This window comes from Tachypleus tridentatus, chromosome 1 (genome assembly GCF_004210375.1).
Source record: "Tachypleus tridentatus isolate NWPU-2018 chromosome 1, ASM421037v1, whole genome shotgun sequence".
Classification (NCBI taxonomy): Eukaryota; Metazoa; Arthropoda; class Merostomata; order Xiphosura; family Limulidae; genus Tachypleus; species Tachypleus tridentatus.
Genome location: NC_134825.1, coordinates 120,470,096 through 120,486,277, shown reverse-complemented (window position 1 = coordinate 120,486,277; position 16,182 = coordinate 120,470,096). Strand labels below are relative to the sequence as shown.

At 35.7% G+C, this 16,182-nt stretch overlaps 1 protein-coding gene across 1 annotated transcript in view; it reads left to right on the top strand.

Annotated features, from left to right (window-relative positions):
• Positions 1 to 16,182, top strand: part of LOC143222489 (dual specificity tyrosine-phosphorylation-regulated kinase 1A-like) — a 64,045-nt gene that overhangs the window by 24,970 nt on the left and 22,893 nt on the right. The window contains exon 3 of the mRNA XM_076449095.1: positions 12,174 to 12,385. Within this exon, the coding sequence (XP_076305210.1) occupies positions 12,174 to 12,385 (212 nt within the window). The remainder of the gene's footprint in view (positions 1 to 12,173; positions 12,386 to 16,182) is intronic.

Sequence of the window (16,182 nt, the reverse complement as noted above, 5' to 3'; positions counted from 1 at the left end):
GATTACGAGTCGAACGCCTTAACACGCTTGGCCGTGACGGGCCCTCTTCATTACTGAAAGTAGCCCAAGAGTTGGTTGGCGATGACTACCTGTCATTCCTCTGCTTTCAGCCACTAAATTACTGACGGCTGGTACAGATCGTCCTCTTGTAGCTCTGGGAAGAATTGAAAAGAGATGCCAACCTGGAAAGTAATACTATCGTGATACTATCGTAATACTATCGTAATACTTTTCAACTAAGTAATAAACATTCAGAAAGAACGTTACACAGAAGAACAGTTACAGTGAATGCTGGAATCGAATTTGCTTGCTATCGTCAAACGTTATATTGCGTTTCGGTTATGGTCATTAGTATTCGAAACTGGGTACAAATCGTTATAAATTCTTTCAGTCATGTTAAAAAGTGAGAAAGACAACTGCTAATACGCGAGAAATTTGCAAACAAGTTGCTGAGTACGCATGGTGTAATTTATCCACAACGTCGTCATTCACGAAGCGTCCTTATTCAGGGACATGACCTTTGTGGACGGGTAAGTAATATTATAAGAAACATAATGTAGTATGGTTTGGTTTGTTTCGAATTTCGCGCAAAGCTATGCGAAGGCTGTCTGCGCTAGTTGTTCCTAATTCAAGAGTGTAAAACTAGAGGGAAGGCAGCCAGTCATCACCACCATCCGCCAACTCTTACCAACGAATAGTGGGATTGATCGTCACATAATAGCGCCCACACGCCTAAGAGGGCGACCACGTCCGAAATGATGGGGATTCGAACCCATGATCCTCATACTATGAGTAGAGTGCCTTAACCGTCTGGCTATGCCGGGCCGCGTAATGTTGTTATTCTTTACATCTGGAAGATTTCAAAACAACTTAAACCTGTTTCTTCTAACTTCAACTGAAAGTCACACTAAAACCAAAGTGTATCGTATCCGTATAAAACAGAACGTTCATGTATAATTCCAAACACTAAGCGAGAAACAAAACGTTATACCATTAAGTCAGAAGAACTTAATAGTAGGAATCGTGAAGACACAAAATGGTGACCATGAAAAAAAGGTCACCTGTTTTAAACCACCTTTAAAATATCTGGAAACTAACAATAACTACTTCAGGGCGCTAACTGAGCAAACTTAAAACTTCTAAAACGGTCTAAACCATTACGTACCTGTTTATGTAACAAATAGAAATTGCATTATTTCATTGAATATTCATTTAAGTACTAAAGTCACTTTTCCAGAGGGCCCGGCATGGCCAAGCGTGTTAAGGCGTGCGACTCGTAATCTGATGGTCTCGGGTTCGCATCCCCGTTGCGCCAAACATGCTAGCCCTCCCAGCCGTGGGGGCGTTATAATGTGACGGTCAATCCCACTATTCGTTGGTGAAAGAGTAGCCCAAGAGTTTGCGGTGGGTGGTGATGATTAGCTGCCTTCCCTCTAGTCTTACACTGCTAAGTTAGGAACGGCTACCACAGATAGTCCTCGTGTAGCTTTGCGTGAAATTGATAAACGAACAAACTTAATATTTAAAAAAGAAAGTTTATTTCTACTTTGGCAAATAAACCAAATTGTAATTATGTTGTTAAGTAGCTTTCAGTCGTGGGGGCATTTTAATGTTATAGTCAATCTCACTATTCGTTGGTAAAAGAGTAGCCCGAGAGTTGGTGGTGGGTGGTGATGACTAGCTGTCTTCCCTCTAGTCTTACACTGTAAATTAGGGACGGTTAGCACAGATAGCTCTCGAGTAGCTTTGTGCGAAATTCAAAACAAACCAAATCTAAGAGTGATAGCCAAATCTTACTAACGGATTAGACTAAACAAGGAACTGGTGGTGGATAATGTTCCCTCAAGGAACTGGTAGTGGATAATGTTCCCTCAAGGAACTGGTGGTGGATAATGTTTCCTATTGTCGATCACTTCAAAATTAGGGATGTCTAGCCCAGATAATCCCCGGAGTAGTTCAACAAACAAACAAAGAATCAAACGTGCGATTACCTGATGAAGAGTGCCTCATGGAAACGATGTGATGTATATGAACAACACATGACATTTATTTGATTTTTGAGCAGTTTTCGCCTTTAAAGGTTTTAACACCTTTTATTTCACTAGAACATCATATCTTAGCTGTTCTTTGTGAAGAATGCAAACAAATGTCACAGAATTATGGACTTTTAGCAGTCTACAAAATATTTACAGGTAATTAACAATAATAGTTCGCTTCTTACTTTCTTATACATTGAAAGTGAGATTCATTGTCACAAATAGCACAATCGTTTACGTAACAACATCTTACACATGTATTTTTAGAAGCGAATATACAAAATAGACAATTAGTAAAGACATACTTAAAGTGTAATGTGACAGTCAATCATCCCACTAATCGTTGGTAAAAGAGTAGCCAAAGCGTTGGCGGTGGGTGGTGATGTCTAGGTGCCTTCAATCTAGTCTTACACTGCTATATTAAGGACGGCTAGTGCAGATAGCTCTCGTGTGTTTTTGCGCGAAATTCAAATAAACTAATTCTTCTTCTTTTTATGTTTTACATATTTGTAGCAAAGCGTATTAACTCTTTCAGAGTAACTTACTGCTGTCCATAAACGAAGTTTAGAATAACCAAACTGTGGTGTCATAACTTAGATCGAATTCTGAGAACATCAAGCATTTAAAGCACTTGCGGTGCAACGGTGGTATTGTAAGACCCGTATTTCTTAATTTGGAATAACATGTTCTCTTATATAAAGACCCGTATTTTTTAATTTGGAATAACATGTTCTCTTATATAAAGACCCGTATTTCTTAAATTGGAATAACATGTTCTCTTATATAAAGACCCGTTTTTCTTAAATTGGAATAACATGTTCTCTTATATAAAGACCCGTATTTCTTAATATGGAATAACATGTTCTTTTATATAAAGACGCGTATTTCTTAATTTGGAATAACATGTTCTTTGTATGAAGACCTGGATTTCTTAAATTGGAATAACATGTTTTTTTTTATATTCGGCTGAAAAATTATTAGTATTATAATGAACTTGATCATGTATATAAAATATAAGAAATAGATGTAACTACCGTATGGAATTATATAGTATTTACTGAGCTTCTCAGGTCTCTTCGTTAAGTTCAAATAGACTTGTCTAAGCCTTACGGCTGAGGTATTTTACAAAGTATTAAGGTATTCACAAAAGTAAAGAAAAATAATATATAAATACATACCTATAAAAAAGCTATAAATAACTGAAACAAACTTATAAACGTTTGAAGAAGAAATGAACCAATGTTGTAAGTATATCATTATAAAAATGTTTAGAATATTATCAAATAATTATATTAAAACATAATTTCTTGATTACAGACAGTTGAATACAGACTGAAAAATCTGATAACAAATTTATCTAATCTGACATTGTGCTGTAACAAACAATACAGACTTTATTTTGGACATTCTGGTCAAAGGGAACACACTTCATCTGGCGTGTAAGTCAAGAAATAGTCATGTGTGTTTGAATGAGATTTAGATCAAAGAATGGATAATTCTGTTCAAACGAATAATTCTACCGGCTCAATTTGAAACTATTGTTTAACCATGTTTCGCTCAATTTAAATAATTCAATTTCCTGTTTAACTGCCTCATTTCTTGTGGATATCCAATGATACTACGCAGCGGTTTGTTTTAACTATTAGAGCGGCATTCCCTTGGCTATCTGAAGACTAAACGCGCTTAATATATTATTCTGGGGAACAAGTGCGCGAGAGTCTTTACCTAGCGAAAAAGCTAAGGTTATGAATCCCTGTAGACTCGTAAAGTATTGAAGGTTCGTAAAAAACTTATACTAACCCTTACTGCCAATGATCACCAAGAGAGAAAAAAAACATCATTAAAGAAGTGTTACATTATACGAATTCTGTTTATCGTAACACTACCTATCTGTTGAAAAAAGAAACACACACACCAAGAAACTATGTAGATTCAAGAAGAGATATGTGTGTGTGAAGCTAATCTAAGGATTTAACAGAACCTGCAGAACAAAAGACAGTATTATGTCACTGTGCATTACAACAGTTCATGTGCTAAACGGTTTTATCAGAAATGATATGTGAAGTAATAGTGTCAGCTTTGTCTTTTGCTTGCTTGTCTGTTATTAAGCACAAAACTACATAAAGGGCTATCTGTGCTCTGCCCACCACGGGTATTGAAACCCGGTTTCCAGCAGTATAAGCCTACGGACATTCCACCGTGTCACGAGTAGGCGCTTTTATTTCGTCTGCTTCGAAACACCATAATACAGGTTTCGTAAGCTGCTCATTCTTTGGGTTACACACACATATATATATATATATGTTTTAGAATTCAAATAGTTTTATGATCTGGTCAATATTTTGTTATTATTATATGATAATTCACAACAGTTTTAATCTAAGAGCTGTCTCTTATTTTTATACTATTCCTAACAAGTAACTGAGTTACCAGTACACAGGTAGTAGTGGCCCACGAACTGAGTGTGCGAATGAATATGTAGAAATATCAGGTTGATTTTAAACTAAGAATAAATATTTGGAACAATATATGTTTAGGAGGAATCGTAGAAAGTAATTGTGAAATATTTTGCATGAGATATCACGATGAGTTCCTCTTGCAGGTTTCTTGAAATGGCACTAACGACAGTACTATGGGAACTGGTTTCTTGAAATGGCACTAAAGACAGTACTATGGGAACTGGTTTCTTGAAATGGCACTAAAGACAGTACTATGGGAACTGGTTTCTTGAAATGGCACTAAAGACAGTACTGTGGGAACTGGTTTCTTGAAATGGCACTAAAGACAGTACTATGGGAACTGGTTTCTTGAAATGGCACTAAAGACAGTACTGTGGGAACTGGTTTCTTGAAATGGCACTAAAGACAGTACTATGGGAACTGGTTTCTTAAAATGGCACTAAAGACAGTACTGTGGGAACTGGTTTCTTGAAATGGCACTAAAGACAGTACTATGGGAACTGGTTTCTTGAAATGGCACTAACAACAGTACTATGGGAACTGGTTTCTTGAAATGGCACTAAAGACAGTACTATGGGAACTGGTTTCTTGAAATGGCACTAAAGACAGTACTATGGGAACTGGTTTCTTGAAATGGCACTAAAGACAGCACTATGGGAACTGGTTTCTTGAAATGGCACTAAAGACAGTACAATGGGAACTGGTTTCTTGAAATGGCACTAAAGACAGTACTATGGGAACTGGTTTCTTGAAATGGCACTAAAGACAGTACTATGGGAACTGGTTTCGTGAAATGGCACTAAAGACAGTACAATGGGAACTGGTTTCTTGAAATGGCACTAAAGCCAGTACTATGGGAACTGGTTTCTTGAAATGGTACTGAAGACAGTACTATGGGAACTGGTTTCTTGAAATGGCACTAAAGACAGTACTATGGGAACTGGTTTCTTGAAATGGCACTAAAGACAGCACTATGGGAACTGGTTTCTTGAAATGGCACTAAAGACAGCACTATGGGAACTGGTTTCTTGAAATGGCACTAGAGACAGTACTGTGGGAACTGGTTTCTTGAAATGGCACTAAAGACAGTACTATGGGAACTGGTTTCTTGAAATGGCACTAAAGACAGCACTATGGGAACTGGTTTCTTGAAATGGCACTAAAGACAGTACTGTGAGAACTGGTTTCTTGAAATGGCACTAAAGACAGCACTATTGGAACTGGTTTCTTGAAATGGCACTAAAGACAGCACTATGGGAACTGGTTTCTTGAAATGGCACTAAAGACAGTACTGTGGGAACTGGTTTCTTGAAATGGCACTAAAGACAGTACAATGGGAACTACTTAATGTTACTACCACTAATTTCCATTACTCTTGTAAATATTAATCACTCGGCCCTTTCTTGAAATAGAATCCTTCAATTATTGCGGCTATATACCCAGAAAACTTTTTAGCGACATTGTATTTATTTTAGGTTTAACTGAAGTGGTTAATAAAGCTGAGCTCTGTGTTTGTGAAACACATATAATTTTTTTTATAGAATCATACACGGACTTTTCCCTAAGATAAAATAGATTTATTTGCGAGCTTTCAACCATCTAACTGGCCTTTATATATATATATATAGTGTTGTCCAATAAAGGCACAGGTAAAAAACCCGATACCTCGCAAATAAAAGCTGTTTTAAAGCAGAGTAAAGTCAGTATATAATTACGGTATGAGTTTTAAACAATATATCCTTTGTTGACGAGAAACGGAACAATGAAAACTAAGTTGATTGACCTTGGACAGCACATTGAAGGTACAGTGAACATCACTGGATGTTTAAAAATTTATTTTAAGAATGAAATTGAAGTTACTGTTAACTGAATAAAAATAGTTAATATAATATTGAGGAAGTTTAGTGTTCTTGTACTATGAAGATTGAAGATGGAATATGAAAAACGTATATCTTATTCAGTGCTGTACTGCTGTTCAAAAATCTAACCAATCAGAGTACATTGTACCAACAGATTTAATGTGAAAAAGTAACCAATACTTTTGGCACTTATGATGGCTTATAGGCCAGCGTAATCCTGTTATATTAGGGCTGTTTCCCAAGAAAAAGAGCATTCAAAGCAAAAGAACAACGAGTATATAAGATAACCAACAATCGGTTACACTAATGGCCAAGACAATCTCTACCTAAGTGTCCTTTCATTCTAGTGAAACCACTTTGTGTTGAATTCTAATAGATAAAGATATATCCATTACTATATAAGTTTTGATGGTGTGGGTCATGAATATAAAGTTACCATAATTTTACAGTTCATGATTTATATTACTCCAATACTTCATATTGGAGTTCCTAGCTTTAGAAAGTTGTTGTTGTTTTTTTATTTGGTTATTAATTGTTGGAATAACTGACAACTTAATCCGCAAATCAAAATTAATGTTCCTATGAACATTTGTGCGTGTGTGTGATAATGTGTGTACATATTGTTTGTGCGGACAATAAACATTGGAAATAATCATATAAAGAGTAAATAAAGTAATTATAAAATACACACATTACGGGACAATTCCTACTATATTAAATAGAAAGAGACTACAGTGGGATTCTCTGCCATTCAACCAATCAGACAGCGCCACATCAGCATAATGCCTTTCAAAGTGCCGCCAGTCAAACTATTGTCACGAGAGCGGTAGAAATCTAGTGTGGACACCATGCAACAGATTGACACAAAACGTCATGTTCAATAAGAAATATATTAAAACTCTGAAGAGAATATGTTAAACTAGTACCATTGATAATAGATGTAATTGAGGTGAGAGTGTTTAAACAACTGAAAAAGTGGGTACATTTCCTCGTGGATCTATGGATGTTTACATGCTCATAAACATCCGTTTAGGAGAGATAACTAAACCAGAAAGGATGAAATAGCATCAGACTTCAAAGAATACGATGAATCAAAATTCACAGTTTGACAAAAACCTTTCGTTCGAACATAGATAGGAAACTGCCTCATAGTCGCCATGGTATATCTACAGTTAAGTAAGTCAGCCAATGATGTTGGAGTTCTACACACAATTTATACAACCGAGACTACTAATAGGTATAAGCCGAAACCTATCTTTCCCGCCATTCCATCAGCTGGACAGTATTGATAAGCATGCAACAATGTGGCAATAACTTGAAGAAGAAAAAAAAAGGATAGACAATAAAAAACTTAGTCTCTGGAACATTACAGGCTTTCATTATTTTGCTGATTCCTTAAACTATTGTTCATTATTATGTACAAGTTTTATTGTTGATTTCTTAAACTATTGTTCATTATTATGTACAAGTTTTATTGTTGATTCCTTAAACTATTGTTCATTATTATGTACAAGTTTTATTGTTGACTCCTTAAACTTTGGGCATTATTATGTACAGGTTTTATTTTTGATTTCTTAAATATTTATGCATTATTATGTGCAAGTTTTATTGTTGATTCCTTAAAGTTTTGGCATTATTTTGTGCAAGTTTTATTGTTTAGTCTTTAAAACTTTGTGCATTATTACGTGGAAGTTTTATTGTTTAGTCTTTAAAACTATTTGCATTATTATGTGCAAGTTTTATTTTTGATTACTTAAACTATTGTTCATTATTATGTGCAAGTTTTATTGTTGATTCCTTAAAGTTTGGGCATTATTATGTGCACGTTTTATTGTTTAGTCTTTAAAACTTTGTGCATTATTATGTGCACGTTTTATTCTTGACTTCTTAAACTTTTCTGCATTATTATGTAGAAGGTTTTATTTTTGATTACTTAAACTATTGTTCATTATCATGTACAAGTTTTATTGTTGATTCCTTAAAATTTATTGTGTGTAAGTTTTATTGTTAATTTTTAAACGTTTTGGGCCTGGCATGGCCGAGCGCGTAAGGCGTGCGACTCGTAATTCGAGGGTCGCGGGTTCGCGCCCGCGTCGCGCTAAACATGCTCGCTCTCCCAGCCGTGGGGGCGTTATAATGTGACGGTCAATCCCACTATTCGTTGGTAAAAGAGTGGCCCAAGAGTTGGCGGTGGGTGGTGATGACTAGCTGCCTTCCCTCTAGTCTTACACTGCTAAATTAGGGACGGCTAGCACAGATAGCCCTCGAGTAGCTTTGTGCGAAATTCTAAAAACAACAACAACAAATTTTAAACGTTTCAGGATTATTATGTAGAAGGTTTTATTTTTGATTACGTAAACTATTGTTCATTATTATGTACAAGTTTTATTGTTGATTCCTTAAACTTTTCTGCATTATTATGCACAAGTTTTATTGTTGAGTCTTCAAAACGTTTTTCATTATTATGTGCAAGTTTTATTATTCATTACTTAAACTTTTGTGCATTATTATGTGCAAGTTTTATTTTCATTACTTAAACTTTTGTGCATTATTATGTGCAAGTTTTATTTTCATTACTTAAACTTTTGTGCATTATTATGTGCAAGTTTTATTGTTGAATCTTGAAAACTTTGTTCATTATTGTGTGCAAGTTTTATTGTTGATTCCTTAAACTATTGTTCATTATTATGTGCATGTTTTGTTGTTGATTTCTCAAACGTTTCTGCATTATTATGTTCAAGTTTTACTTTTGATTCCTTAAACTATTGTTCATTATTATGTGCAATTTGTATTGTTGATTTCCTAAACTTTGGTCATTATTATGACATAATATTTATGTGCATGTTTTATTGTTGATTCTATAAAATTTTGTGCATAATGATGTGCAAGTTTTGCTTTTTATACAAAAGGATTCAGGATAAGCAAACAATTGTTTATCTGGTTTCGGTAGCAGCATGTTTGTGTCAAGATTTCTTCACATGTATATTAAGGGAAGCATACTGAGAATGATGACTCATTCATGTATAAAAATACTGGTTTCCCTTTAGTTATCAGTTGGTCTATGAGAACCAGAGAGTAGGTGATCTGATAAGATAAAGCGTCACTTCAGTGTCTTGTTGGAACTGTTTGAAATTTTCCCAGAAATTTATAATTTCAACTGAGAAACTCTTACACTGAAGCTAAACACCTTAATACGTAGAGAGAGAAAAACTGAAGAAAGGCTTTGAAATTACGATTGCTATGAATTTCGCGCAAAGTTACACGAGGGCTATCTGCGCTTATAATTAGGATAAGGTTAATTAGAGATTTTTCAAGTGGCTAATCGAATCGACCCGAAACTTTGATATGACATATGACGCCAATAATACAGATGATATAAAACTAAGCCTGTTAAACGAGTTGTGTGATATTGAAATTACTAACATTTCAATTCAGTTTATGTGTTTAATAATCACAAAAAAACATTCTCGAACTTTATCACATTCATATGTCTCGTATATATATTAAAATTATTTAATGCACCTCAAAATGTACCTGTATGGAGTTAGAATACACTGTTTAACACTCTCTGAGGTCTTGGTATATTGATGACACCTAAATAAGCCGTCAACTTGTGGTGCTCAATTCGACAGGCCTCGTGCATTAATAGTAATTAATTTGTTACGAGGGGGTCGTTAGCGCTATGGTTTCTAAGCGGAATAATATCTGTAAATTGTGGTTGGTTCAACAAAAGTCAGGAAAAAGTTTATCTATACACATGTAACATTACACCTGGAACACTCACGAAACCTGATTATTGACAGTTAGGAAGAATAACAAGTTAGTCAAAGGTTAAACATGACATTTAGATGTCTGGATTAGTTGACATTTTATCTTTATATCATTCCCGAAAAGTAACAACAGACACAAAAATGGAGAAATCAACCTAACTAAGGAAAATAGTATAAAAATAAGGCCTGGCATGACCAGGTGGGTTAAGGCGTGCGACTCGTAATCTGAGGGTCGCGGGTTCGCCTCCCCGTTGGACCAAACATGCTCGCCTTTTCAGCCGTGGGGGCGTTATAATGTAACGGTCAATCCACTATTCATTGGCAAAAGCGTACCCCAAGAGTTGGCGGTGGGTGGTGATGACTAGCTGCCTTCCCTCTAATCTTATACTACTAAATTAGTGACGGCTAGCGCAAATAGCCCTCAAGTAGCTTTGCGCGAAATTCAAAAACAAACAAACAAACTATAGAGATTTGTGACTATCAGAATTAGTTTTGTAAAAAAATGTTAGTTAATCTGAATAAAAGGTAAATGACAAACTGTTGTATCGTTTTACAAGTTGCCATACAAACAAATTAAGTGCGCGTTTTTGCTTCTTTCATTCACATAAGTGAAATGCTTTTGGAAAGCTAATATGAGATGAATAAAACGTAATATGGTTTAGAGTCTACCCTTTGGTATTTTGTCGGATTGTGTGTATGTTTATATCACAATGCCGAATAAATTACACTGCACAACAATTGTTTTGAAAAGTTTCGCTTCCTGAAAAGTGTTTGCTGATTGTGACAGGTACCTGGTGGGTACGCACAAATATAGTTTTGGTTTTGCTTCATCACGTAGGAACTCTGAGAAATAGACAGTTAACTGTTTACCGGCAACAACGTATTTAATTGTGTTTATGTTTCTAATACGCTATTAAGTTCAACATAATTAAAAGTGTTTTGCTCCTGATTTTTGTTTGTATTCAATGTCCTGTGCATCACGTTGCAGTGTCCAACAGTGGTCAGCAAGCATTGACGGATTCCAGTTACCCTGATATTGTTTTCCAATTGTAGCAAAACTGAAGATTTCGATGAAACGGTACGTGATGGGCAAATATGAATGTGATTTTCGTGATCAGCAGCCAAAAATCTATAAGAAACACCCAACAGTGTTCAAGAAGCAAAAACTTTGTTGTGCAGTGTAATCGCAAAATACTCGTCTAAAGAAAACCTTGTACAGTTGAAATCACGCATTCTCTGCGATTTTAAAGTTGATGCTTTCTGATATATACACAAGTGTAACAAAACCCAGGCTAATTATTAATAATCGTGAGCAAAATATTTTTACGAACTATACAATGAGAAACTAAATCATCAGAGAATTCAACGTCGGTCGTTTTTTTATTTCTTCAGAAAGATGATTATTTCACCTTGTGAATATTCATAATAAAGTCATTTTAAGCAAAATCTCGTTTGTAATATGACTATACTTTAAACATGAGTTGATTTTGTAAACTATATTTCATCAGAGAGAACTTCAAATTATCTTCAATTCAGAAAAGTATGGAAGTGGCACAAATTGTCTCAAACTGTGTGGTTCTGCATAATGACAGTTTTCTTTATGTAAGCTGATATTACGTTCGTTCCTTTCCATACGATATGATATAACGGATTTGAATGAAACGTGTGTCAGTTGGCAGAATATTGCAAATCGACAAACACTGTCTGGGACAGATGGTGCCAGCAATAGCTTGATTTCGGGCTAGGCTTGGTATTCTGATTGAGAATGATGGAAAGCTTATTGGACACTTTCTCTGACAGTTTTGGAAGGTGCTATACCACGATCAAATTTTCTTGAAAAGCGGTTGCGGTTCTCAGTGTATTGTATTCAGTTATTACTGATGAATTTTTAAGATATATTAATTTTAAGTAGTAAGTGTATTTGCCAGTATGTTCATGGTAAAATCAAACCTTTTGTTCGTGTAATATGAACCCAAATATAATTAAATATTATTTGGAATGAAAACAGTTTCATGTTTATCATTTAGTTTATTTTTGTGCCTTTCGTAGGGGAACCATCACAAGCAGTGACCTCAATGTATGGTCAACTAGTCACCCAAGATCAACTAGTGGCGATGGGAACTGGCACTGAAGCTCCCACAGAAGAACAGGTCGCACCCCTGCTTTCTGAAATTCCAACTAAAGGTCGTCGTGACCCCGGCGCCACTCCTCTACATAAACTCAGTGTTGACCTTATAAAGACATATAAACATATCAATGAAGTATGATATATTTTTTCCATATAAAGATATATCTAACGTTGTATTTGATAGTGAAATTTCAATTTGCTTTATGGTTATAATATGTTAACTGCTAATTGAAATGATAAATATTTGTTGGATAAAATATGTAAGTGAAACGTAATTCTGACGAATACGTCAAGGATGTTCTAAGGATACTTTGAAAAACACGAAATTAATAGTTTGTTCATTCTTTTTATTTCAATACTCATATTTCGTGGTAGCAATTGGAATTATATTTTGATATTAATATCCTCACAAAATGCGAAAACGTCTGCTGTTACACAGTTACAAATTTAATATAAAGTATGAACGTTTTATTTTATGGCTGGAAACTGAATCAACATTGGTTATGTGCTGAAGATAAAATAAAATAAATTTATTAAAAATAACGCAAAAAAGAAACAAAGTTAATAGGTAACGATTCAGATTATATTATTATATATTATATTATATTTGTCCCATTGTGTCTGAGGACCTTTACCGCGAGAATCGAATAAATTCGTATCTAGCTACAAACTCATCATATTTGTTTCGTGGTCGTAGAAACCAATGTGTAATAATAATTGTACTTAATATCACAGTAAAAATCCTTGAACTAAATAATGAGAGATACAAGATAGAAAATTTCTTAACTTTGTACGTCATTATATGATCTTTATAGTGCCTTATAGGTTTTTCAAAAGATGATTTCCTTTTACACAGGAAGCAGAAAATGAGTTTCTTGCTACTCTAGTCATGTGTTTATTTACGGTAAATTATTGTTCTACTGTTAAATCATATAATGATAAAACGTGTCTACTTTGTTACCAGCCAGTGCCAACCAATGGCACAGTGGAATAACAACGCTAGAAACCGGGTTTTGATACCCGTGGAGGGCGGTGCGCAGATAGCCCATTGTGCTTAATTACAAACAAATTATTGACCATTACTCGAAAAACTATATACAGTAAGTGACCTGTCTTTGGGTCAGTATTATTATTTAAGTTCAAAAGTTTCGAGTTTTTCGAATTGTCCAATAAAACCTTGGATAATTGAATTCATAATGAGAAATGATATGAAATTAGGTAGTTCGTATTAAAGGTTTGTTTGTTTTGAATTTTACGCAAAGCTACATGAAGGCTGTCTGCGCTAGCCGTCCCTAACTTAGCAGTGTAAGACGAGAGGGAAGGCAGCTAGTCATCACCACCCTCCGCCAACTCTTGGGCTACTCTTTTACCAATGAATAGTGGGATTAACCGTCCCATTATAACGCCACCACGGCTGAAAGGGTAAGCATGTTTGGTGCAACGGGGATTCTAAACCGCGACCCTCAGATTTTGAGTCGATCGCCTTAACCCACCTGGCCATGCCGGGCCTCGTATTAAAGGACCGTCTTCTGTTAAATTCAGCCAATATTTTCAAGTAAAACATTATTTTTGCATAGTTTTTAGTTATTCCTATTATTTTTTGTGCAGCTTTATAGTGGGTTAGTTAATCATAAAGATCGTTTTGGACAAAAAATGCGAAAATGATTAAGAGTGAAAAAAAAAAAGTTTTATTTTGATAACTTAGTAAAGTATGTACGAAGTTAACTTAAACTCGTAAGATATATCTCTGTCTTCAAAAAAGTTAGATCCATTGTCGGTGGGGCCCAGCATGGACAGGTGTTTAAGGCGTGCGACTCGTAATCTGAGGATCGCGGGTTCGCATCCCCGTCTCACCAAACATGCTCGCTTTTTCAGCCGTGGGGGCGTTATAATGTTACGGTCAATCCTACTATTCGTTGGTAAAAGAGTAGCCTAAGAGATAGCGGTTGGTAGTGATGGCTAGCTGCCTTCTCTCTAGTCTTACACTGCTAAATTAGGGACGGCTAGCGCAGATAGCCTTCGAGTAGGTTTGCGCGAAATTCTAGAAGAAACACACAATCCTTTCTGTCTTACGCTGCTAAATTAGGAGTGCAAATAGCCCTCGTGTAGCTTTGCGCGAAATTCACAAAACAAACAAACTAACGATTGTCAGATATAATCCATAAATAATTCTCAGACAATTTATAGACTACACTAATTACTCTAACTATAGACCACGTTCTATGGTCTAAAATTATATATGCACAGCGAGTAGACCACACTCTTCACTACTGGTATTGTGGTTTTCATCAACAGTGACGAATAAAAGCAATTTGAACAGTAATAACAATTCCCCTTCATACAGAGTTTATGGAAAACAAAAGCTGTTCCTTGAAAGTTGGGATCGTACCAGAAATTAGTGTAATATTTTAGTTGTCAACTCGGTAATGACCTCATTTATTAGCTAATTCACGCGAAATACCCACTACAGTAGTGTTAACAACGTTATGTTTATGCTACTAAGTATCTAAATGTTCCTACTTGCACGAATTATTAAAACCCATTAACACTAAGAACGGGCATGGGTAACTTAATACTACCTTTATTTGCATTACAATAACAGCATATTTTGTACGGTAAAGTCCCTAAGGAAAGAGAAAAAGTCAACCTATGTGTCTCACTTACATTATAGTCGTTATAATACATTATAGAACTAACATAGTTCAACAAAAACGTTAACAAATTAGTGAAACATTTAGTCCAATGAAAGTCAAGTCAACTCATTAACTTTTCGAATCCAATCACTTTGTGATGCTCAGTGTAATAACATTTCTTCTCTTCAGTCAGGTGGTTATGGCACTTAATTCGCAACATGAGAGTCGCGGGTTCGAATCCCTGCCGCACTAAATATGCTTAACCTTGCAGCCGAGGGGGCGTTATAATGTGACGGTCAATCCCACCATACAATATGTCAAATAACACACTCCAGAAAATCCAAGTTCAACAGAACAAAATACTGAGATCTGCATTCAGTCTACCGTCATTCACGCCAGTAAATTATATACATCAAATCAGTAACTTACCAACACTAAGAAATAGACTAACGGAAATATCACACAAATATTATCTAAAAGCAGAAAACAGAAACAAACTAACGGCATCATTATACAAACTAACTAGTGCACCAACAAATTACATTTCACCTTACAACATATTTCAAGAATCACAAATTACACAACAAAGTATCTAAAGAACTAAACTCATGTTAATAATATGTATTCTCTTTTTCAGATATCGGGCACAGGACAGGCAAAACTTTCGGCGCCTGTCCTGTGAAAGTGGGTTTTCTCGGGGCACTCTCGTTTCCCCCCACAGCAAAAACTTAGGCATTGGATTTTAAGATCCAAGCACAGGCAACTTTATTGCCAGACCCTGAGTCGGATCATTTGAGTTCATGTTCATATTTACTTTGACTTCTGCCTTTCGGGACGGGACCTGGCCGTTCTCTCCGGTGCTGCCTTTGCCTCGGTCTAGGATAACATTAAGAATGACCTCCGTCACCCAAAAAAAGAGTCAAAATTATTTAATAAATAAATAAATAAAACTAAACCTAATAACCTTTCACGAAAGGGGACGAAGAGGAACCACAACGTTCCTGAACACCCCAGTTGGAGAGAGAATTCTTAACGATTTCTCTCTCTCTAAACTAAACCCCTGCCACGTTAGTTTGCGTTTGCGTTTGCACTATTCGTTGGTAAAAGAGTAGCCCAAGTGTTGGCGGTGGGCGGTAATCACTAGCTGCCTTCCCTCTAGTTTTACACTGCTATTTTAGGGACGGCTGGCGCAGATAACCCTCGTGTAACTTTGCGCGAAATTCAAACCAAACCAAACTACCGCTGGTTTTGAAAGAAATCTCCTCTACTTTTGTTCTACTCTATTTTGTCGAGTACA